This window comes from Anopheles ziemanni, chromosome 3 (assembly GCF_943734765.1).
Source record: "Anopheles ziemanni chromosome 3, idAnoZiCoDA_A2_x.2, whole genome shotgun sequence".
NCBI lineage: Eukaryota > Metazoa > Arthropoda > Insecta > Diptera > Culicidae > Anopheles > Anopheles ziemanni.
Window position 1 is genome coordinate 59,499,160 of NC_080706.1, and position 25,028 is coordinate 59,524,187.

The window sequence follows — 25,028 nt, forward strand, 5'->3', positions numbered from 1 at the left end:
AGGATTGTTGAAAAATGTTTGAGCTATACACTAATTGAATATGTATGCTGCTTCTTGAACACACATGAACTTTATGAGTATAACTTAAAATAATATAAAATATCAGGAATAGTACATTTTGACTTTGCGGTCTATAGAAAAACTATGAAGTCTCTCTGTTGTAGCGATGAATAGGAGGTGACAAAGGCATCAACCTTAGGGCCATAAATTCACCTTGGCACATCCTTGAAACATTCTTCCCTCCCAGTCGCCACCTTTCATCACGTGGGTAGCTTTAAAAGATGGATTTAGATTGAGCACACATTTTCAACGTCTGTTCCACAATATGGAACATCAAGAGGCTAAATCAAATACGAGGAAGTAGTCAAAGGGCTTGGTTTAAAGCATAAAAATAGATCAACGGTTAACCTCTGTGGTATGTTTGACTTAGGGATTCTTATCAACAACGCTGCTTGCTTGCGTTTTATCAAGCGTGGAAAAGTTGGATGCTTTAGAGGTGGAAAAGTTGCAAAAGAAACTCCGATAATCATTAAACTTTCTACTGAGACTTGAACTCGCTTGCAGTTTTACCTATGGGTGTACAGGTGTTAACTTTGGTCAAATTATCAAAGTAAGATTGCCGTTGTGATTGAGATAATGGATATTTAAAATGCTTTTATTTTGTAATTTTCACATCCATCTCTTCTTTCCTCCCCATTAAAACACATTTCCCCCAACTATACAACTTGATTACAACCGTCTTAGTATTCTATAGATTTTGTAGTATTCTATTGTTCCATTATGTTCCTCGATGCAGATTCAATCCATTGAAATCATGTAAAGTATCTGATTCAACAGAATGGAACAGTAAAAATTGGCCCATAATTTTATGGCCCCTTTCTTACATCTTTATCGGGCAACTTTTCTCGATTATTACTTGACAGCTTCCCATAATTATCGGAAAAAGGCAATCACGTTTGATCGAACACCGAAATTACCAAAGTTTGGTACCGTCACTTTGGTATTTGTTTTTCTTGTATGGCTTGCTATAAACGCCACCTAAAGCGGTATAGCCGAGCAAACGTAGCAATTTATCGATGCATTGACATTTAAATAAACAGTCTCAAGTGAGAAGCTAACTTTCCGTAATTTATTGTAACAATAAGCCTTTCATGATAGCCGAAGGGTGTCTGCGACAACCGAGCGGTAGGGCCGGTTAGAAAATCAGCCCAGCGCTAGTCAAATAAGGTGCTCACCACCTTAACGGTATGGGCTCGAATCCCAACCGAAACCGTTCCCTCCCCCGTACGACTATCCACCAACACAAAGGGAAAAAATCTAATAAGCCAATTAAAGGCTGTGTTGCTACTTAAAGACGTACAAAGACTGACAAATATTGTTTAATGTATTCAAGAATTTCTGACGTTGCCCTTACGCACAAAGTTTCCGCATGAACAGAATAATTTTATATGGTTGAGATATTTCATGCGTTTACCTCATTTCCATCGTTTTAATTAACCCAATCAGCACATGTGATTTGCATGACTGATTTGGTTGGGTCTTTCTGTTTCAAACAGGAAAGACCAGCTCTACTTGCTCAGAAGGGATTTAGTGATTTTAGCTAGCAATCGTATTCTCTTGTTACGTGCAACGCTTTGGACAGGTGTACATGTTCAGTGTCCAGTTGGTTGAATTACACGGTACGAACACAACCTAAGCAGGAACAGGCGTAATGTGTGGTGCTGACCAGATAATGGAACCACCCAAAGGTATTGCCGGGACCAACCGGTCGAGTATAACATTGATGAAACGCACAGTAAACATGAAAGGTGTTTCATTGATCAAACATTGGAAAGATGCATGAAGTGGTAGGAAGGCAACCAAATGCAATTTCACTCCTTTTGCTCAACTCACATTGCGTCATACCAAAGAATATCAGGTGCCCGGTTTTAAGTCAGTATTTTTTTATTACACAGTTCAAAGATAGTTGTTATTGAGAACTTTATTTCGCACGAAAATTACAAATACATCATTAAAATATTTCACCCAAACGGCACATCTCAGACGGAGACCTGTATATGTTTTTGTTTCTGGATGAAAAGTTCTTTGTTACCAGTATTTAAATTAACAACGTTGTCTTCAGTAAATTATTATGGAGCGAGTTTTTCCATTTTTCCACTTTCAAATTGCTCTTCTATGGCATAAAATAGAGAATTAAATTTATAAATCTACCATTTCATCGAAGCTTTTAGTTTTATGAACTCATTTTTATTTTTATTTTTTCCTCGTATAAAACTTTTTTTTGCGAGTCGTTTGAAAAATCAAGTAAGCAAAGGAAATATATGAACTAACATAACGGTACCAATAGTGGCGCAGTGTCGCAGTGAATATATTTTGACTTTAACAGCATATTAGAGCAACCTGTTTGGGCAATATTTATTTTGGAGTCTTAGTTTATTACGGAATGGGAATGTTTATTTTTTAAACACTCCACAGAAGATTAAAGAATATTTCATACTAGATCAAATATCTCTATAATATTTATTTGGTCGTACAGCTAGGATTTTGTTCCACTACACTAGCACTACTATGGGAGCACTTTCCCTATTCACTATTTCCGCAGTTTGCCACATTTTTTTTTTTTTGCAGATAATGCAGATGCCTGTGAAAACCAAATATTGTGAAAACCAAACGACTTGTTTTTTTGCAGCTAACTGAGTATCCCTTTGTCCTCGAACTATGATTCTGTTGGTCATTTACAGCAATTACGACACGCAAAAAAAAGTACTTAATAGAACGAATGAGACCGGCTGATGATCCACTCGTTTTATATCGTAGTGCATCCAATTACTTTCTTCATTTCAGTCCTCCACAACTTCATGAAGCAATAAACTGCGCCTCTAAGGAAAACTGGCATAAGCTAGTGATGGCCAACTGCGCTTCAATTAAACTCGCTATGACCCTTGCGGATTGCGGTTTATTAAGATAACTTCTCGGAGACATCCCATCTCGGTTGAACTTACCGATGGAGGGGAAAATCGTGTTAATGCAGTAACGTATGTTGAGCCATGCCATTTGAGGTCAATCCAATAATTACCCTCCCCAGGGTTTGGCCGAGCGCTTCACTTACACATTTTCAGAGCACGGTCTTCTTTGTTATTAGGATAACCCGCTTCAAACGGGATTCCCTGAAAGAACACGAATGGTTTAAAACAGGGATGTCAAACATGTGGGCCGCGAGCCACATGCGGCCCGCAAGAACATTGAATGCGGCCCGCGACTCCTTTGAACAATACATCGAAAGTTTGGATCCTGGATTATTGGCTTTCGTTTGAATAGCAAAATATTTTTTGTGAATGGTTTTACGTTTTGCGAATTGCAAGAGAACTGAGAACTAATCAATTTCTATAAGAAAGTGATATAAAACATTGATCCATATCATGCCGATATATGGCGGTTGACAAGAGCAAAGGTATTACACAAATGTTTAGACACAAGCGAATTCATTTTTTTAATAGAAAACAAACGTGCTGAACTACAACAGCATTCCAAATAAAATAACAGATGTGGAGCAATAAGTTAGCTATAGTAATAATACACTTTTCTTAAAGCTGTACCAAATGCACAATAGTTTTGAACTGCAACATATATTTCAATAAACTTGATTTCAATTCGTTTAAATTTGGAAAACGATTGATTAAGAAACCTTCTCTTTTGCTCGAAATTGTAAATTTTATATGAAGAAATATAATACCAAAATTGTGAAAGTGTAAAACATGATTGAATGTTAAGATAAAACCACACTGACAAGAACATATTTTCATCAATCCAATCAATTCTACGTTTTGGCATATTTTGGGACGAAATGCGTCCCGTGAGCTCATACGAGTTTGACATCACTGGATTAAAAAAATAAAATCCGCTATAAAAATAAATTTTTTCATTATTCTTTTTTTTTTTAAGTGGCACGACATCCCCTAGTGGAACAAGGCCTCCCTCCGAAGAGAGTTTGTGTGACCGAAAGATGGTATATTATAGATCGGTGGTCAGCCGTTCGTAATACCGGAGGGTGCTAGACACGAGATTCGATCCAACACCTGTGGTGTGGTGTTTCCTCGCGCTACCGCTGCGCCATGGGCACCCCCAAATCATTATTCTTACTATCTCTTAATTATTTAATCGCTTCGATAATTTCAATAATGTAACAATGAGGAGTAATTATTCAACTAGTAATTGTAAAGAAAACAGCAACATAATTTTTGGTGCAGAAATTTATTTATTTTTGATAAATGCGATTAGTGATATACAGGCGTAGACGTTACATATTAATCTGTACAGATGTTTGACGTCTACAGCTTTTCCTTACCTCTTTCCAACATCCCTCGAGATATTCGGGATATCTGAAGGGTTGTTTGACAGACGATAGGTACGAGAGAACAAAGGAAATCTGTAGACGTCAAAGATCTGCACAGATTAATATGTGACGTCTACGGACTGCTTAATGTTGCCATGCCATCGATGATGCGTTGTTGCCATTATAGAGCGCAACTTGTCAGATGAAACCTGCTACTTGTTAGTGTTTTGATGGGACTTTGGAATAAAAAGCCGGAAAATGCTGTATCTGTTTCCCTTTGCCATGTAACTGTAGATGCTGTAAAAAGAAGTAATGAATACCATTGGAACGTCGCTTCGGAAACGCATTGACAAATGAATCATGCCTGTTGGAAGGTTTACTGTTGATGTTTTAGTTTTACTGTTGATTTTTTGGTTTTACTGTTGATGTTTTGGTCAATTTTGAAATATGAAAGCTCTGAGGAGGTGAAATATGAAATTTTAGTGAATTATAGCATTAATTCAATATTTTATTTCAACTCCAGTTGGGTTACTTTTCAAATAATTGAAATCGGTACTGTCCGACTACATATCAATCCTAGGAAGCTTTGAAACTATTTCTTGCTAAAAAATGTCGATCAATTAACTCCTTCGGCTTCTGCGTTTTGTCCAACGGAGTGAGCTCTGGATTCCGTTCTGGTTAATTTGTGTACCATGGCGATAGTTTTGTTTTGTGTGTAACTGTGTTTTGTATGAATTTGTGTTTTTTACGTGTTTTGAAACACTTGAAGAATCGTGTATCCCGTTATTCGTGAAGATAGTGTAAAGAATATCCGCCATCACTTCTGTTTTTGTTGCAATTTGTTTTGCTTTTTTCTATTAAATTACACGAAAAACCTTTCTAGTTACCCGGTGTCGAGTATTTTTTTTATATTTGACACCTTTGAACGTATTTCATAGGCCCGGTGCCACACGAAAATTTTAAATTGCTTCAAAAATCAATTCTAATTTCTTTCCCAAATCAAGCTGGTTGTCTGTCCCAAATCAAGCTATGTCATAGGAAAAGCTTTTTGGAAGTTTTTGTGAAAAGTAAATGCACTTAAGTTATTTGGTCATATTTCATAATTGTGGACAAAGTAAAATACTAAACATCCGTGACAAGTTAGTAACTTCAAAGCGAGAACAATGCTCGCCATGGCCGAACTTGAAAACGCTAGTTTTGTTCTTCTGTTGCGGGATTGTAGGTTGGGATTTTTTTAATTAATCCAGCAGCAGGCTACTGGTTGCATACCATTCATGCATGCAAGTTTAACTTGTTGTACAACCTTAAGCCTTACAAGTTGCAAGCATGCTTTGCTAAATGTGATATGTTATAGATATACTATAGATCAGGGATGTCAAACATGCGGCCCGCGGGCCACATGCGGCCCGCAAGAATATTGGGTGCGGCCCGCGACGCCTTTGAAACATTACATCGAAAGTTTGGATCCTTGAGTATTGGCTTATAGCAAATACCAAAATATTTAATGTAAATTTTTTCACGAACTGCGAATTGCAAGAGAACTGAACGAATGTCAATTTAAACAATTTCAATAAGAAAGTGATATGCAACTTTGCAGCAAAGGTTTTACACAGATTTTTCTAGACAAGTGGATAAATAGTGTTTATAGAAAACAAACGTGATGAACTACAAGACCATTCCAAACAAAATAACAAATGCGGAGCAATAAGTTAGCTATTGTAATTATATACCTTTACTTTCCTAAAATCATTAACAAAATACACAATAGTGTTGTACTGCAACATATATTTCAATAAACTTGATTTGAATTCGTTAAAATTTGGAAAACGATTGAGCAACAAACCCTCTCTTTTACTCAAAATTTGTAAATTTTATAAGAAGTAATATAATATAAAAAAATGTGAAAATGTAAAACATGATTGACTGTTAAGATAAAACCACATTGATAAGAACATATTTTCATCACTCCAATCAATTATATGGTTTGGCCCGCGAGCCTATTTTGGGAGAAAATGCGGCCCGCGAACCAATTTTGGGAGGAAATGCGGCCCGCAAGGTGAAACGAGTTTGACATCACTGCTATAGATAAAAACTGATCTATGAGATGTTTGAGATTTATTTCTAACCCATTTATTTGATTGGAAAAAAAATCTTATCTTTTTAACATTACTGAACATGTCGTATGGTCAGCTTACAGAAAAGCAAACTATTTGATTATTCTTCTTTATCAAATCTGTTGATAGTATGAAACAAAAATGATAGTAGAGCAAACGTGTTTTCGTATTGAAATATTTTATGACGCATTTTTTAATATAAGTGGTGACTCCCACTATATTCATACTATTTTTGTGGGCCAATTTGAGGTAAACCATTCCAATGATTGTGCACATTTATGCCGGAAAACGGACATTGATTTTCGGAAATTACCTATCGATTGCAAACGTTCGATGATGGACGGTATATGGACCCTTATTTAAAACAGACCTGCCAGTTAGTCAGACGATGGTGAATCGATGGATCAATTCGTATGATCTTCTTCTACCTCTTTTGTTGCCTGCTCATACTCATCATGTGACTTCCGGTTCCCATGGAACAGATAATGTGGACACATTCATTTCTCCCAGCTCCCAGAAAATCCCAGCATAAGTTCGCTACAGAAACTCGGCGAAGTTAGTTTGGTTCAGTCACCCGTTTAGTCAAACCGGCCTACCGGTTGACCTTTCCATCCAGAAAATGCTATCTTTATCAGTCCTCTGTGCCCTGGTTGCAAGTCGAGAGCTCTTGGTCGTTTCCAGAGCGTCAGAATCAGAAGTACAAACCACTCGTCAATTAATTGTAAGCAAATTCGTTAGATCAACAACCACAAATTAGTTTTGTTTGTATACGCATACACTTTTCACTACGGTGCTGGGGAAAGGACAAGAAATACTAGCGCGCATCAACTGAAGCAGTTAATCCTCGAAGCCAAGTGGGAATAATGGCTGTAAATGCGAATGTCTTCATCCGGCAACAGCTTCTCACAGTGGCCCGTACCATGATAGGCAGCGGCGTAGTGGTCCTTTTTCTCTTCCCTTGGCAGTTGGTTCTCGAACCAGTGAACTCAAAGCGGAGGCGACAATTTTATCAAACCTGTCAGGCGAGCCAAGGCAGAACCCGAGAGGAATTGGGAGCGTCGAGAAAAAGGATGTAATTTATTGTCAGCTCAGCGCTTTGGCTCCGCAACTGGCAACACTTAAGCCCCATCAGTGCAGCGACGTGTCCGACGCTCCGGATGAGGGCAGAAACCAGCACTAAGGCACCCGCCCGTTGAAGTGCTAACTTATCATCCTGATTACCGGATCCCAATTAAGCTGGTTTGATTAAAACTAAACAAGATCGAGCGAAGGACCGAACCATGGCGAAAATACTCCCGGCAAGTGTACTACGACGCATATCGCGCCAACGCTTCGCCGGAGTGTGACAACATTAACGCCACTCGATCGAGCTGCCATCCTGCTTTCACGGTTACAGATTTGCTACACAAATTTCTCAGGCACCTCAGGCAGAAGGGTAAATACAACACCAGAAGATGATGATAAACGATTGACATTTTTCTCCGCTGTGCGCTGATTGGTGTTCTACTAATTACTAATCGCATCGCACGATGATTAGTTCTCAGCCGTTTGTGGCCGCTGGGCGTGAATATTAAGCAGCCGGGCTAGGCCGATTTAAATGCAACATGCTTGGTATTTCTTTTTAACTTTAACTGCCACAAGCATGGACAGTTTTGATGAATATCCGAATATCATTAAAAAACAATTTCAAAAATTTTGTGCAAAAAGATGCAAATAAGAAAGCAAGGAAAATTAATTTATAGTGGCGCAACTTTTTCTACGTTCAGGGACACGGCCATTTAGGTGACTAATATTGGGAGGGATCTTTCAACAAAACTTTTGCTTTAGACCTTTAAAAAATCTTTTTTTTATATTATCTAAAAAAGATAATCTGAATCACCATCATCACTTGAACAAGAACGTCGGTCGTAACATTACAGCAACAAAAAGATATTATATGTGGTTAGAGATGGTAAGTGCTATCTGCTTTCATTATACCATGTACTGTCTATCATGTAGAATTCAACCTCATGAAAGGTGAAGCATCCCGCATATATATTGCCCTTTATTCTGCAAGCAAAATAGTCAACGAATACATAATTTATATTGCTTATAAAATATTGTAACAACGCGTACGTTTTGTGGCTCGATTGGTTCTTATGCAACCTATGCATTTATTCATAGACTGCAGTTCCACGTTGCAGTGGAAACGATAAGAAAAAAAGTGTAACGACTTTTTCTTCAACTTGCTTAAGCAACTGTTTTTTTCCTTATTAGATAAATCTATGCGACATTCGATGACCGAAGCATAGTACTACACATACATTTGTTGTCGGTAGACATCGAATGGGAAGGATTTTGATTGTCGAAACGGCAAGCCTCGGAAGCTCACGGTACTGATCATAATTCGCTATCAATCATCGCACCCTCGTCTGGCTTGTTCCTTGCTTCACACACTCTCTCTCTCTCTCACACACACACACACACACACACACACACACACACACACACACACACACACACACACGCACGTACACACATACAGAACGACCTGCCCGGATAATCAAAACCAATAAATCCGTTTGCGATATTTATTATTTATACTGTGTTCGAGGCTGGATCGGATCAGTGTGCCTCTGGTGTGTGGGGTATACCATACTCGTATCACAACGCCTATGCAGCAGGCTGCCTGTGTCGAGAAAAAGAAAGAATAAATAGGTCCGAAATTAGGTTAGGCAAAGATTGAGCGCCTTTTCTAGGTCGCGCCAAAGCACCCGCATAGGTCCAACAGCTACTACTACCAACACTATTGCTGCTTCACGCTGCATAAGGTATTTTCTGGATCGATTTTCTTGTTTTCTGTTGCTTTACGTACCTCAAAGAGGCGAAATTCCGTGCGAGTTAATACAACAATTCTATTCTTCTTTAAGATACCGTAAATAATGTTCAACTGAAAAAATAAGTGTAGCGTTTTATACAAGAAAGTTTTTTAATAAATTTGCGTAAGTTAGAGATAGCAGTGATGTATGTTTTATCTGTTTTTGATTAAACATGAAACTAAATTTTAATTAATTGTGAAAATTTAATTAAATAACTTCATCACAAAAAAAAAGTGCAGAAAATATTGTTATTCAAAAGCACATTTTCTTACCTGTTACATGCCTCTGCTACTTCACGTTTTTCAATCAGGGTCGAATGGTTTTATCAAGTTTTTAATTGAAAACACATCGCTCCCGAACTTGATGGCGCAGAAACAGTCAATAGAGTTAACAACAGTTCTATCATGTTGCTGTTCCTATCCTTCAAGTGGTGTACATTGGGCGATGTGCGTAGGACACCACGCTGAGTGTAAAATCTCCAGCCAATGCAATGCAAAAAATGTCCTAAAAATTCCTCAAATTCATATTAAACCCAGCTAAAGCATTAGGGTAAAAGTACCCATTTTGGCCCACTTAGGGAAGGGTCACCACAAAATAAATTGTTGCATTAATTGTACCGATCATATCACGACAAACTGGGTATGATAATGTAGAGTAGCTATCTAAGCATGCATTAAAATTCATATTTTTTAGATTATTTCATGTTTTCACTGAAAAATGATCAATTTCCGAACACACTTTTTGTCGCTATTTTGGCCCGCTTTGCTTCTATTTTGGCCCACCTGTGTACCAGTTTTGGCCCACCTGAAAAATGCTTATTTCATGCATTTTACGATTTGAATATTCTTTAAAATATTTTAGATACTGTTTTCTGCTTTTTTTTCGTTACATTAGAGAGTTTTAATGCTTAAATTTAGTTTTTAATGTTTCCCCAGTTTTGCATGAGTAATGGCGTCAGTGACGTATATGCTGTCAGCTACTGTCATAGATGCCATACTTACAGCATGATAGATTGTTCATGGATTTGCTCGGGTTTTGGCCACTGATTGACGAAAATTAGAATAAGTTTTTCGAAGTAAATACATTACGTATGTAGTAAATACAATACGCTCCATACTTTCTTTCCTTTCTATACACACATATTTTTCATCCCTTTAAATGTTACCGTTGCCCATTCCCAAAATAAAAAATGTTGTTGTAGTCTACTATAATTAAATTAAATTGTATTTCTTTGAAATTTCACTAGAATGTTTCATTTGGTTTGTTTTTAACTTATTGGCTTTTGCTTGCATCCTTTTTTCTCTTTTAGCAAGTTTTTCCGCTTCCCGGAGCACTTTTGCTTTTTGGCGTTGTTCCGCTTTGATTTGACGCTCCTGCGCCAGTCGTAGTTTTTCATTTTCTTTTTGTTTTATCTCTTCCAGCCTTTCGCTAGCCGATAAAACTGGAAAATTTCGCATTTTAAAATTTTTATGCTTATTGCTTCTGCAAGGTGCGGGAGGCAATGTAAAAACATCGTTCAATGACATATTTTCCTTGTTTTGCTCCGTTAAAAAATCCTCGTCGATCTGTTCAACCCGTAGCTGGTGATCTTCATAAGCTGGGGTCTGTTGATTGTATTCCTCCATTAAAAAATCCTCGTCCATCCGTTCAATCCGTAGCTGGTCCTCTTCGTAAGCTGGGGTCTGATCATTGTATTCTTCCGTTAAAAAATCCTCGTCGATCCGTTCAACCCGTAGCTGGTCCTCTTCGTAAGCTGGGGTCTGATCATTGTATTCCTCCGTTAAAAAATCCTCGTCGATCAGTTCAATCCGTTCAATCCGTAGCTGGTCCTCTTCGTAAGCTGGGGTCTGATCATTGTATTCTTCCGTTAAAAAATCCTCGTCGATCCGTTCAACCCGTAGCTGGTCCTCTTCGTAAGCTGGGGTCTGATCATTGTATTCCTCCGTTAAAAAATCCTCGTCGATCAGTTCAATCCGTTCAATCCGTAGCTGGTCCTCTTCGTAAGCTGGGGTCTGATAATTGTATTCCTCCGTTAAAAAATCCTCGTCGATCCGTTCAATCCGTTCAATCCGTAGCTGGTCCTCTTCGTAAGCTGGGGTCTGATCATTGTATTCCTCCGTTAAAAAATCCTCGTCGATCCGTTCAATCCGTAGCTGGTCCTCTTCGTAAGCTGGGCTCTGGTCACTGCATTGCTCAATCACCTCTTTGATTCGACCAATTACATAAAAGTCCTCTTCTGGTTCTTCTGTCCCAGGATTCCTCGATTTTTCATTAAATCTGGTTGTATTCCTGGCATTAATTGAAACATTTACATACGGTTCAATCAATTCCTTGTAGAAAAACTTGATGCACCTTTCATTACGCGATAACGTGGTAACATCTCCTTTGATTTTCCGCAGAGTTTCCTCACCAATCATGTCCAACGCGTGTACCAGTTTTGAAAATGGGATGGAAATGGTATCAACAGGTATATTATTTGAAGAATCCGATATCAAATTATGAGAAGGTGAAGATGGAAGAGTTTCTGTTGTGTTTCTTTTCGGATCCATTTGTTCATCGTCGATGGATAGCAATGGACTTTTGTTCAAACACTTCGAAAAATCGACATTATCGGGGCCAAAGGGATGAAGCCCACACGCACGAAATCCGTTTGTAACGCTAGTTGATCGTATGCCGTTTTTAATAGCTTCATTTAAAATTGCACCAAAATATTTGAGGGTAAAATTTTCACTAGGGTGGTTGTAACGCCAGTTTTCTAGAGCAGTTCGCCAAGCATCTTTCAAAGGTTTGAAAACGGCTACGTCAGCAGGTTGTGTGATGTGGGTAGTATTTGGATACAAGGATATTAATATGATGCCCAACGATTGGCAAAGATCAGCAACTTCTACAGACTTGTGGGAGACATGACCATCAACAAACAAAATTATCGGAAATTGCACACTTCGCTTTACTAAAGAAGGGTAGAACACTTTTTTAATGTATTCCCGAAAATTATGCGAGTCCATCCAGCCACGTTCACTTTGGCCAATACACCATGAGGACGGAAATCCTTGAATAACGTCTTTCCGGATGCGCTGCCCTGGCAGAATTACATGGGGATCTACAACAAACCCACTAGCAGCAAAAGAAAACATGACCGTTATATTTTGTTTTCCCGGGGCACTTTCTACCTCATACACGTTGCGTGATCCTTTCTGAGCAAGCACTTCTTTCGTTTTCGGATGTAGGAAAAAGGATGTTTCGTCACCGTTGAAAACTCTTGTTGGGTCATTCAAAATATCTAATAAATTATTATCGGTCAACCATTTCTCCACTGATATAAACCATCCTCTTATATCTGCTTCGCTTACACGGGCACTTGCAGATGAAACCGCCTCTGGTTTTCGAAATGAAATCTTGGGGTTCCTTCTCAAAAATGCTGTCAGCCATGCTCGTCCTAAAAAATAAATAATAGTTGCTGTTGCAATATGAACATTGCATACGAAATATGCATGTACCCACCTGGACGATCATTTTTAAACGGAGTCACCCTCGTATTTGCACCTAAATATTCGGCAATCTTATTTAAAAGATGGCTCCGTGTGACCGGAAACCCTCGCTGCTGCATCTGGACTATCCAGTTAGCTATGTTGTCCTCTTCTTCTTGGGTCAGTATAGATTTTGGTCCCCGAATACTTCCTAACTGCCACTGAGAACTCAAACGATAGCGACAAGTAGACCGCGGTATTTTGAAACGCTGGCAGGCGTCGCGCAAACTCATTTCTTTGCTTTCTATGGCCTTAATACAGGCCATTAAGGCTTTCTCGTTGTAGCTTTTTCTTTTGGAATAGTTCATTGTAATTTTTTTCAAAATAACGTTCAGGCGTTTCAACAACGTTCTGTTTCGCTTCTCGATTTGCTACTGCCTGCACTTGGCAATTTGACCATAGTCACTTTATGTTTGGAGGTTTGTTACAATGACACTTTCTGTCCGCCATTTTAATCACCTATCCCTTTAACTATAAGACAAAAAATAAAAGCATTGAAACATGTTTCATAACTTTTCCTACAGACAGGCGTTAAAAGATAAAATATCCTTAATTTTGTGAGTGAAAAAATTGTCCTTCAAGTCTAAATCACCTGCTTGTACAGTTTTTTAAAGTGAGATATTCGTCATGGGACAGTCAAAGATAAACAAAATGGCGGCTAGCGATAGCCCTTTACCGAACCAAACTAAACTATTCTTGGTCTACATGATGTCTGACAATCATCTGTCATAATAATAAGTCACAGCAATTTCCTGTCAGTTCCAAACCAGATTTCCTTGCATCTATTTTGGCCCACTTTTGCATCGAAATTAAAATTATTTCTCGTGCTCTAAAAATTCAAGTAACGTTTTGATAATTCCTAAAAACACTAAAAGCTTTAGAAAAACATTACTTCAGAATTTTTTACGCAGTGGTTGCTTATATCTCAAGGTGGGCGAACTATCTGCTGACAGCATGATTTTTTGAAAAAGCAACAGCTTCGTAGTTTTAAGCGATTTTCTCGAAAAATATTGATGCAATCACCCCCAAATTTGGTATTTAACAAGAATAAATTGACCTCAACACTAAAAAAAATGTTAGGGCGCATTTTTATTTGAAATCATTGAAATAATTGATCTCCTTTGTGAGTGGGCCAAAATTACATACATGGGCCAAAATACCCTCACTGGCCCTAGTTGAAATCTGTTCGGATAAATTTTTCTTTGAAATATTTCTGTTTGCGTGTTTATTTACATTTTACTGTTTTCTTAGCCGTTACCCGTTCAACCAAACCTACATACGTAGACGTTCAACCGGACTACCCGGGTAGTCCATACATTTTGTATGGGAGACTCCGTTTTCCTGTACTTAAGACTTAATAACTTTTTATCTAGACGTCGGATCGATTTAAAATTTTCAGTGAAGATACTTGATGGTGTTTCTCAAAATATTGTATAATTTTTATAATTTTAAAAATTCATTAAATATGTTAATTTGAGGTTCCAAAAAAATTCACCCTTCACATCTATGACCCAAACCTGTGTAGCTTCAACATTTTAGATAGGAGCTTGCATTTTCTGTATTTCAGTATACATATCTTTGATCATTAAAGCTGAATTGCTTGAAATTTTCAGAAAATTATTCAATTTTTTTTCCAAAAGTGTTTCAGAAATGTTCAATGTTCAAGTAGGAATGTTTCATTCGAAAACACGAATTCGATAATTCAAACATTTATGCCTTACGTATAGGTATTAAAATCTTAATCTAATATTAAATACAAGTATGCTACACATCAATTTGTTCAGAAAATGTGCGCCACAAACACGTTTATTAATCCGCTTCTAGTCGACTATGTGTGTGATTCAAAGTACAAGAAAAGCTAAGTAAAAGTGCGTGTTATGGAAAATATCAATCCTTAGAATAGATAAAACCGAACAGACTTATAGAAGAATTACTAGCAACAACATTTCTGACGAAAAAAGAATTAAATACCGGACAAAACTCTGTTCCCAGTTGGAGCATGAAGGTAGCATGAAGCGACAGAGAGTTAATTAATTTTTACAATATGTTATGCAATTTTCCAAAAAATTTCAAGTAGTTAAGTATTTACGAGCAAATATATCAGTACTAAAATACAGAAAAAGCCAACTTCTATGTCAAATATATGAACTACACAGATAAATGGTTATAAATGTGAATGGTGAAATTTTTTGGAACCTCAAATTAATATAATTAATGAATTTTTAAAATTATAAAAATTATACAATATTTTTGGAAACACCCTCAAGTATCTTCACTGAAAATTTCAAATCGATCCGACGTCTAGATAAAAAGTTATCTTATTATTAGTACAGGAAAACGGAGTCTCCCATACAAAATGTATGGACTACCCGGGTAGTCCGGTTGAACGTTTGAGGGGTATCAACCGAAAAACGCAAATAAAAATTATTTAAATTCCTTGAAAATTTTTTTTTCTTTAGCAAAACGATAGAAAATGAGTTTTTCTAGGCATTCTAAAAATTTCATGCCGATACGTCAATCCAATCAAAAGTTAGAACAAAACAAAACTCTAAAAACTACCCGGGTAGGCGGTTGAACGGGTGACGGTTAAAACATGCTTTGCAGTATTTAGTGGAGTCTTTGAACTTTGAGAAACTTTGGTAAACAACTTTAGCTAACATTTGTGCTCATTTAAAAACATCCAAAATAACACTATAAACCAATTTTAAAAAAACACGGCAAATAATTTAAATCAATCAAAACGTTACCTTAATCGCTCTGGGTTTTGCAATAAAATAGTGTAAAATGCATCAAAAACGGTCTCCACGAAAGCTTTCATAAAAAAGAAATAAACACAGCTAGTGTAAGAATGTGGGACCCAAAGCATCTATAACATTTCAGGTGCAAAACTCAACAGGACTAGCTTGTTTTATTTCATGCCGGTAGTTGCCAGCTTGCTGTATGTGTGTATCAAATTAAATCCTTTCAGCTGGAAACGTTGCGGCTAGCGATGGTTCTCGGGTATCGTAATGGTGCACGTTCACTGCGTAGCTAGACACCGGAAACGAGTAAACTATTGTGGTGGACTCAACTAGAGGTGCAGCCAAATTTGTAGCCGGACCAAACTCTCCGCTGTGTGAATTGCGATTAATGTATTTGTGTGCGTGCCGATGTATGGATGTACGGCAGGAAGCGCTCGCTGACGTACTGCGACGCCACTGGACAGTCTGGTCGGTCAAATGTGGTGTGAAAGTAGTCCTACACTTTGTTCCCTTTCAACGTTCCCTGCAATAGCCCACTGTGGTCACATTCTGCGCGTCGTCGCCGTCACGGGCGCCATTGCGTTTGCCCGCTGACACGAACTGGGCAGTCACATCCCAACGTAGTGTACGGCACGCGCCTCACACATTCAAACAACGGCGTCTGCTATGGATGAACACGTTCCGCTGCGCCATGAAAGCATTCGAGAACGGAAGCTGGTCCGAAGCAACGAACCGGTATCTCCTGTGGGCGATGTTTGTCCGACACCAGCAGAGCGTAATGTCCAACCAGTTAGTTCGGTGCCGCCAACACCACCCCGACCCATCACACTCTCGTCCTTGTCCACCAAATCCACCGTGGAGCAGGAAGAAGATTCGCACCGGTCCAGTAAACAGGCGCCGGAAAAGCACGATTCGCCTCTCTCCCACTCACCTTCCGTCACGCCCGGTGTCAGCACTGCCGCCGCACTGAGCCTAATCCTGCCACACAATCTGAGCCGTAGCTTCGACCAAACGGCCGCGCAGTCACCTCCGAAGTATCAAATTTACCATCAGTTCAGCCGTATCTCCAGCACCACGCAACAATTCATACAGCGTCAACAACAGCAGCAGCAACAACAGCAACAGCAGCAACACCAGCAGCAGCACCAACAACATCAACAGCAACAACAACATCCACAGTTGCAACGTCAGCAATCTCCACAAACGCAGCCCGCCTCACCGGTGACCAACTATCAGGCGCCTCTGTTCCGGAAGGCGAGCTACGGTTCATCTCATTACGCTAACTACGCGAGTGTCGACCCGCAATACCAGGCTGGTAGTATCCCGCAGAAGGTAAAACCTGCAACAGCACCAGCAACGGCCCAACAGCACCAGCAACAAGTGCCAGCGACCAGCCTCCTGAACTCCAAACCAATGGACCAACGAAGCAATAATCCTTTTATACTCAATTTTAACAACATATCCGGGTGCTGCCTGAAAACCTCACCCACATCCACCGGCTCACCGTTGGTCACCTCACCGACGCAGCAGTCGGTGATCGTAAGCACCACCACCGCCGCCACGGCCACTACCAGCACCTCTTCCTCGTCCGGCGCCAAACGTACTCGATCGTTGCTGCTTAAATCCACCTCGCCATTGCAGCAAACACTCAACTCCCCGCTCCAGGCGTCACCGCCACAATGTCCACCAGTTCCACCGCGGCTGTCGCAGATACACGCGATCGCCAGCAGTACCTCCTCCTCGTCTCCTCTTTGCTCGGTTGCTCCTAGCGAGCGTAACGGAGCGAAAAATCAAACCTGCACGGACATTGCAACGCTTAGCAGCGCGGCCACTCCCGAACCGTCAGTCAGTGCGATTTGCAATAGTGACGCCACCGCACCAACCTCTACGATCGTTGCCGGTGCCTGCTACGTTACGCCACCGACCCCCGCACCCATCCACATGAGCGAAACGAAGCAAACCCTGCAAGCCATACTGTTTGGTAGCGTTCCTAAAGCCGGAACGGAAATGGCTTCACCGGGCAAGAACACGGTGAATGCAATTGGCGGTGGAATGTCGGCTTCAGCGGACGGCGCAGCCAGTGCAATTCGCAAGAAGCGCGATGATTTCCTTAAGACAACGATGAAAATCTGTCTCGTCGTTTCGCCACCATCAAAAATGCAGGTACGTTGAGTGGCGAATGCTGGAGCCCTTAAATTTAAAAGCTTTGGTAGAAAGTTGACAAATTACCCGTTACTGACAAAGTGTCAATATACTTGTTTAATTTGAATGTATTTGTTTTATTGATTTGAGTAAATAAAAAATCGTTATTGCTATTTGTTATTAGTTTATCATAACGCAAGTGTATAAAACAAATGGAAAATGAAAGACTGCATTTCATGATATGCGAAATCAAATTGTGTAACTTTTATTCTTATTATTATGTTTGGTGTAAATTGATTTGACCGATTTTGTATGATTGACAATATTTATGACGTAGGAGAGATGAGATTGAGCACTAAAACTGTGGCCATTCGATTTAGTGACCCCAAATTGTACAAAAATGATACCCATATTGCATTGTAACCATTGTTGAGCTAGAAGGTAGGATGGTAGCCCCCCTTATCCCTTCCGCCAAATGGATGAAATATTATCACATGATGGCTACATGTTAAAATAGTATTTGGTCCAATTTTTGTAAGAACCCATTCCATAAATGACGAATTATTATTATTTTTCATCATTTTAAGCGAAAAATGTTCGAGAGGGGGGCAGGGAAGGAGGGCATTCGAAAGAATAAAAAATTAGCAACATTCCAGCCAAGTTTGATAGACATAGACTTGGTAGATTTTGCTAATACCTTCTTAGATTACCTTGGTAATACCTTCTTAGATAAACCATATAACGTGGTTTATTATAACCAGACCGATACGACACACGACGACGAATTTGGTCAGGATGTTAAGTGAATGAATAGTTTGAGGAACCGTAAATGGTCTATGTAGTTCTGCTATCTTTAATAGCTACTAAATGATTCTACCCGAAAAACGAGTTTAACAGCTCATCTACGATGTCCTACTCAATGTCGATGCACAAATTGACTGGTAATTTCACGCTAAATAGAACAATTGCAATCTTTCGAATGAAAGTGTGTGCACCATTTTATTTCATAGTTTTGTTTTTTTCCAAATCTACTTCGCGAACGTCAATATCTACTCGATAAATATATCCGCGGTTAGTCAATGTCTGTGAATCAAATTCTTATTTGGCAAACCAGACTCACCTCGAGTCCGGCCTGAGTACAATCTAATGTGCACAGGAAAGGCATCTATACATCGACAATTTCACATGGACGCATTCAACACATGCACCTGAGAACTAATATGTACTTATACGATTGGCTAGTGCACCGCCAGAAGTGCCCACCCGCAAACAAAACTGATCGACTTTCCAGCTGGATTTTGACTCTTGCTAATAAGAAAACTAGCGCTTCTTGATCGTTCGTAAAGAGAATGGTATTATGAGAATGGTATTATGAGCCCGTTTACAGAGCCCGGTTACAGTGCCCGTTGACATGGCGCGTTTACAGTGCCCGTTTAAAGGGCCCGTTTACAGGACCCGGTAATACGGCCAATTTACAGTGCCCGGTTAATGGACCGTTTACAGGGCCCTGTAACACGGCCCGTTTATAGGGCCCGGTTACAGTGTCCGTTTACAGGACCCAGTTTATAGGGCCCGTTGACCCGCTTGCAGGGTCTAACCTTGTAGATGTAGTTTTACTGTTAATTTTATTCTGCGTTGGTTATGTCCATCACGTTGCAGCACCGCCTTTTTCCCAAGAGTAAATGCAACGTTCGATTCGAAATTGTCCCCAAAATCACGAAAACGTTTCATTTCCCTCGTATCACAAAAGGGCCTATTACGAGACTCGAACAACTCTCTCATCACACGGAAACCGCCGACTCGAACGTTAGAGAAAATTGCATTACGGTCACTTGTTCGAGTCGATGAAAGTTTCATCGATTTGTTTCCAAGCGCAACTGTCAAAGTGGTGTGAATCGACTGTTGCATTTTGTAAAAAATGAAAACTCTGTGAATAGATGTGTGTTTTTTCTCCAATTTAAAGCGAAAAGATACCTTCGTATTATAAAAACGCTGTATTTTACTTCAAATGTATCTTAGGTGTCGTAATTTACTATTGCAACTACCGTGAGGTCTCTTCGATTGAACTTTTTAGCACTTTCCGTAGCACTAGACTTACGGATAAAAAATTGTCAAATTCGAGTTCCCGTTCGAGAACCGTAATGCAATTTTTCCCAAATTGTTCGACAGATTACTTTGATCGACAAAAAAGTTCTCGAACGGGAGCCGAACGGAAACTCGAAGATGAGGCATAATGCAAATGTGACGTTCGAGTCGGATATTCTCTAACGTTCGACGAGTGTCGTAATAAGCCCTTATATTTTCATATCGATTTCAAACAAGGAGCATTATTATCATGATGGGTGGACAGAACCCTATGCCATGAAAATTTCATTGATGAAATATAAGATGATACTTCGAAATTTGATGAAGCGCCGCAATAATATGACAAAATATTGTGACACAAATGTTTTGGAATATAATTATTAATTCATTAAACGGCTCTAATTTGCTCCAACTACTTATTAAAAAGACTAAATTTTATTTTCCATGATACAAAAAACGTTTTTAGGTCTTATCATATTCAATTATGCATATTAATCATAGAAAGCTCGATTAAAACATCAATATGGCTGGCCAATACCTAGATCATAAATAAAAATATATGCCAATAAAAATGGTTTACATTGGCTTAAGTCCTAAAGATCTTATGGTCCGACGCTATAAGATATGGTCCGAGCTATAACATGATTAAAACCTCTTTAAAACTTCTAGCTCTTTGTGCTACTGCTCAGAAGCCCCGTTAAGTGCAAATAGTTTTAACACTGCGTAACCAAAACACCTTAAGACCTAAAAGTCTTCAGAAAGCCGGGAAAATCGTCAGAAAGCCTGGATAGATGATTCGGACGGTGACTTTTTCATTGGCTGCAGCGGTTGAGAGGCGTACTACTCAGCACAACGCCAGAATGCCGGGATAGCCGGCACAGCACTGCGTCAAAATTCCGGGAAAGTGATCCGGACAAACACGACTGTTATTCCTTAATTCCACCTAGCATAGCTTTGTTCCACATAAATAACTGCACCGATCACGACAAGAGCACTAAATCACACATCCAACAATGAAAGTCCATACACAATCGCCAATGTTTTTGACGAATATGGCTGGATGGGATACTTGGATAGGTTGTGTTTTCTTATGTTTTGGCCGTTTAAAGTGGGTTTTCGTTTCAAATATTCACTACAATTGGTTTTTCTCTACTTATTTATGACCCAAAATAAAAACAAACTAGCAACAAAATGACTCTTCAATAACATTCTTAACTAATCTTAAGGATTCCCCCACAAGACTACGTTAAATCTGTCTGGTTTTACTGCGCACCTCGACGGCGTGGGCTCGAATCTCAAGAGAACTAACTATCCACGTCTTGTAAGTCCTTAACAAGCAGGCATGACTAAAGACAGTAATTACGCTAAGAAGAAGATACCCCGTTATTCTCACTACATTTTTTAAATGTTTGAATGGCATCTGAAAAATACCATCAAGCTCTGGTTGTACCTTGAAGCGCTTAGTTTTTATATGTATTACAGTTTATTTCCTATAATTTCTTAATTTTTCTTCTAAAAACTCTCGTTAAAACTGCAACGCTATTGTTTTCCTCTCCAAGTCGCTAACATAGAGAACTGTAGTAAGAGAAAGGTTGATCTTTGAACTTGTCAATCACATTCATTAATGTGTATTAATTTATTTAAAGAAATAATAAAACTCAGAAGATGAATAATTTAAAAGATTTTCTCCCTACGGCAATATACTTTCAATGAGAAAAGCACATACTATGGAAGGATTGTAGTTTACACAAAGTAAGAATTGGAACACCAGGCGCCTCCATTTCTACTACGCAATTCGTATCGCGCATTATGAACTGATCTCTTAAAACTATCCCGAGTTACATCAATTTTTTTGCAGTGAGTCAATAGATCTTCTTACACTCATTTGTAGTCAATAGAAAGCACCAAATCAGCGTTATGGGCACAATTGTAGCCCCTTTGACTCTGACTGTCGTATCGTCATCAATCATCGTCGATTCACCTACAATCAAGTGTGTTGTGTGAGAACTGAAAGGCGCAGACATTGTACAAAAGTTAAAAATTGCGGTTTGTAGAAAAGCAATTTCCAGGCCACATCACTTAATATTTATTTTCCATTTTTGCTTATGCGAGATGCTTTCGTATCTTGTATCTTTTAAAACGTTGCTCCCCATCAAACATATTGCCGTCTGTATTGATCGGGCAACGAAAAACGCTACGGAACGGTTGGTATTTGCCGGAACGGTGCTGCTTGCTCTTCTGATTGTATAAAAGTCTGCTGCTCGATATCCCGCGGCGCAAGGTTGTCATTTTTCAATTTGAATTTATTTCTGGAAACATTCTTCACTCCCTCCCGAACATTCCGCGCCCCCACCTACTGCACCACTCCACTGTCAAATACAATGACATTAGATGGCTGCCAGTGGAACGCCCGTCGTTGACTTGAAGCGCTCGTCCAGACTTCAGCGAACGCCATTTTTCGGTGCGATAGAGTCCTTCAGGACGCACGCAATGTGCCCGCGAGCGACAAAGAGGCTTTTCGTCCTCGGCACCGATTAACTGAAAGTGAAACATTTTACCGTTCAAAATCACAATGAATTTCATTAATAACACATTTCCGTCCGCCACGCTTATCCTGCTGCCATAAATGGTTCAGGGTACTTTAAAGAGGAGCAATGGTGGAGAACATACCTTCACCTCCCGCATCGGCTCACATTCCACAAGCGTAGCTAATGTTTATTGTGATGACACCAGCATGACTTTACTCATCGACGAAAGAATGTTGCCTTCTTTTCCTTTCGATGGAATTTTTTACAGGGATCAACTTATATAAAAATTATTGCACAAACGATTATACCAAACTTCATTGCAGAACATTATGCAGTAATGCTTTGAAAGTTATTTTATTGGCTACAGCGGGTTTGATAAGAATTGATCGCGTTATAAATAAAAAGGTAGCATTTTATCATTTATCAATGTAAATATACTATTTTGAGTTACTAGAAAACCCCAACTAAACCATTTTGATTACACAACAAATCTAGGTAAACACTTTAAGTATCGTTAATCTGAAAAAAATGCATATCTTATTACACGTTTTCGATCGTTTTTCATGTTTAAGAGCTTTACTCATTAAGTAGATTTGGCAACCTTAATTAGCATTCATCTTCAGGTAAGCCCGGTTTTGCTGCCTGTTTTACATTTTGTCATGAGCATCAGATAAACAAAAAAAACAGCGGTCGTGTGAAAAACAGGTAAGGTCAAATGATAAGATTATTAGAAATGGGGATTGTTTTTAATGCATCCCAAACGCTAAAACAAGAAACTACGCTGTAATAGAAATTAGAAATGCCATTTGGTGAATAAAAAAACGGTCGTTCATGAAAATCATGTAGAAACTTTCTACCAGTGGCAGTAAATCGTATCTCGAATAAATCGGATACTAATGAAAAAGGCCGTAAGTCCTCCCTTTAAACGAAACCTTTTTCGCCCACGGTGCATACTTGCTCTCGTAAAATCCATGGTCGATACGTTTCGTTGGTTGTGAGTTTCTTTCCTATCTCGGTATGAGTTCATCTCGTCCGTTGCCGGTTTTCCTTCTTCTTCCCAAAACTTATCCGTATTTGTGTAAAAAAGCTACAGGAATGGGAATGTACGGACGGTAATACCAGTGCAGCTTTGATTGATGACTTTAGGAAATGTTTGCATAGCGAGGACGAATCTACATTATCTCTAATGTTTCTGTTTTGTTTTCCGTTTCTTCTCTCCCTCTGCGTTCGGGCCGTTTTTGTTGATGATGGATGCTTGGCTTTTCTCGGGATCCAACTTTCGTCCCCGGCAGATGAAATCTTTGAGCCTTACGCACCTGGATGAGATCGAGCGCCAGGCAACGACACCGACGATTATAAACAATGATCCACACATACGCAAGGTACGTTATTTATAAAGATGGAACTAATTATTGTTGTAGTTTAATGTTCGTAGTGTGTAAATGGTTTGCAAAAAATGGATGTTTAAGTATAATTTAGATAAAGCTTTCAAACTTAGTTTCTTTGGATAAGTAAAAATGTCTTCATTTTTTCACAATGTGCTTACATAGACACAAATCCGCACATATGAACAAAAGTGTTGGATTAAGAATACTTGCAAATAAAAACAAATACATCTGCTTTTCTAAACCCCAAATCTTCTCTAAAGTCTGTAAAATAAACTACATGAAAAATAACATGTGGAAAATAGATGCAGAGAGCGCACTTTGGATGAAAATCAACAGTTAATAATCACATTCCCTTTACAGTCCAATTTACGTGCTATTTAAATACGTATTTGACGTATTTGTTTTCTCACAGTTTAGCTAATACATATAACACAAGTAAACACACTGATCTATATGAACTACTTACAACCTTTAGCCAACCCTTTTGACGCTTGTTTGTGGATAATTGCAACATTGAAACGAGTTTAGCTAAATACATACTCTTCTGGACTTCAATGATTATCCAGAAGTGAGAATTACACTAAATCTGTAATTATCCAAAGTATACCAGAATAATTGAAAGTCTGATGGAACCCACTTCCGGGACTAAAACAGTTCAATTGAAACCATAGGAATAAGAGTTTACTACATCGCATCGCATAATCGCATAGTATGCGATTTAGTATTCGAAAACCTATTGATTCTCATGTGAGTTCGTGATAAAGTTGACAACTTTTGTTGCAGTTAAAAGCATAGAAAAAAAGCTTAGTAAACGTATACTTCTTCTTCTTCTTCTTGTCGTATCGACCTTGTTAGTCATGCCTGCTCGTTAAAGACTTACAAGACTTATTCCCTTTGTCTACGTGAATAGTTAGCCCCCTCGTGCTGGGGAGGGTCCGGTCTCGGTTGGGATTTGAGTCCACGGCGTCGAGGTGGTGAGCCCCTGCGCTCATGAGCCGATTTACTAACCGTCGCTACCGCTCGGCTGTCGCGAACCCCCAACGTAACTAAACGATACTGTATCATAAATTGCTTGTTACAGGCAATTCTTTCATACACGTTAACACAAAATCAATACAGGATGTCTTGGTCCTTCCATTCAATGGGCGGCTGTGGGTGCAAGCAGGATAAAAGAACTGTGCCCCTTTACACTGAGAAGAGTCTGGTTATTTTTAAACACCCTTCAGCATTGATAAAATCAACCTTCAATGGCACACGTCACACCGCACGTGGCGTGGCGGATCGCGCTGTGGGTGATGAAAAGAAAGTTTGT

The 25,028-nt window shown here is 39.2% G+C and overlaps 1 protein-coding gene across 1 annotated transcript in view; it reads left to right on the top strand.

The window, feature by feature from the left end:
- Positions 1-25,028, top strand: part of LOC131285134 (uncharacterized) — an 84,265-nt gene that overhangs the window by 43,301 nt on the left and 15,936 nt on the right. Inside the window, exon 2 of the mRNA XM_058313994.1 lies at positions 23,621-23,710. Coding sequence (XP_058169977.1) covers positions 23,621-23,710 — 90 coding nt within the window. The remainder of the gene's footprint in view (positions 1-23,620; positions 23,711-25,028) is intronic.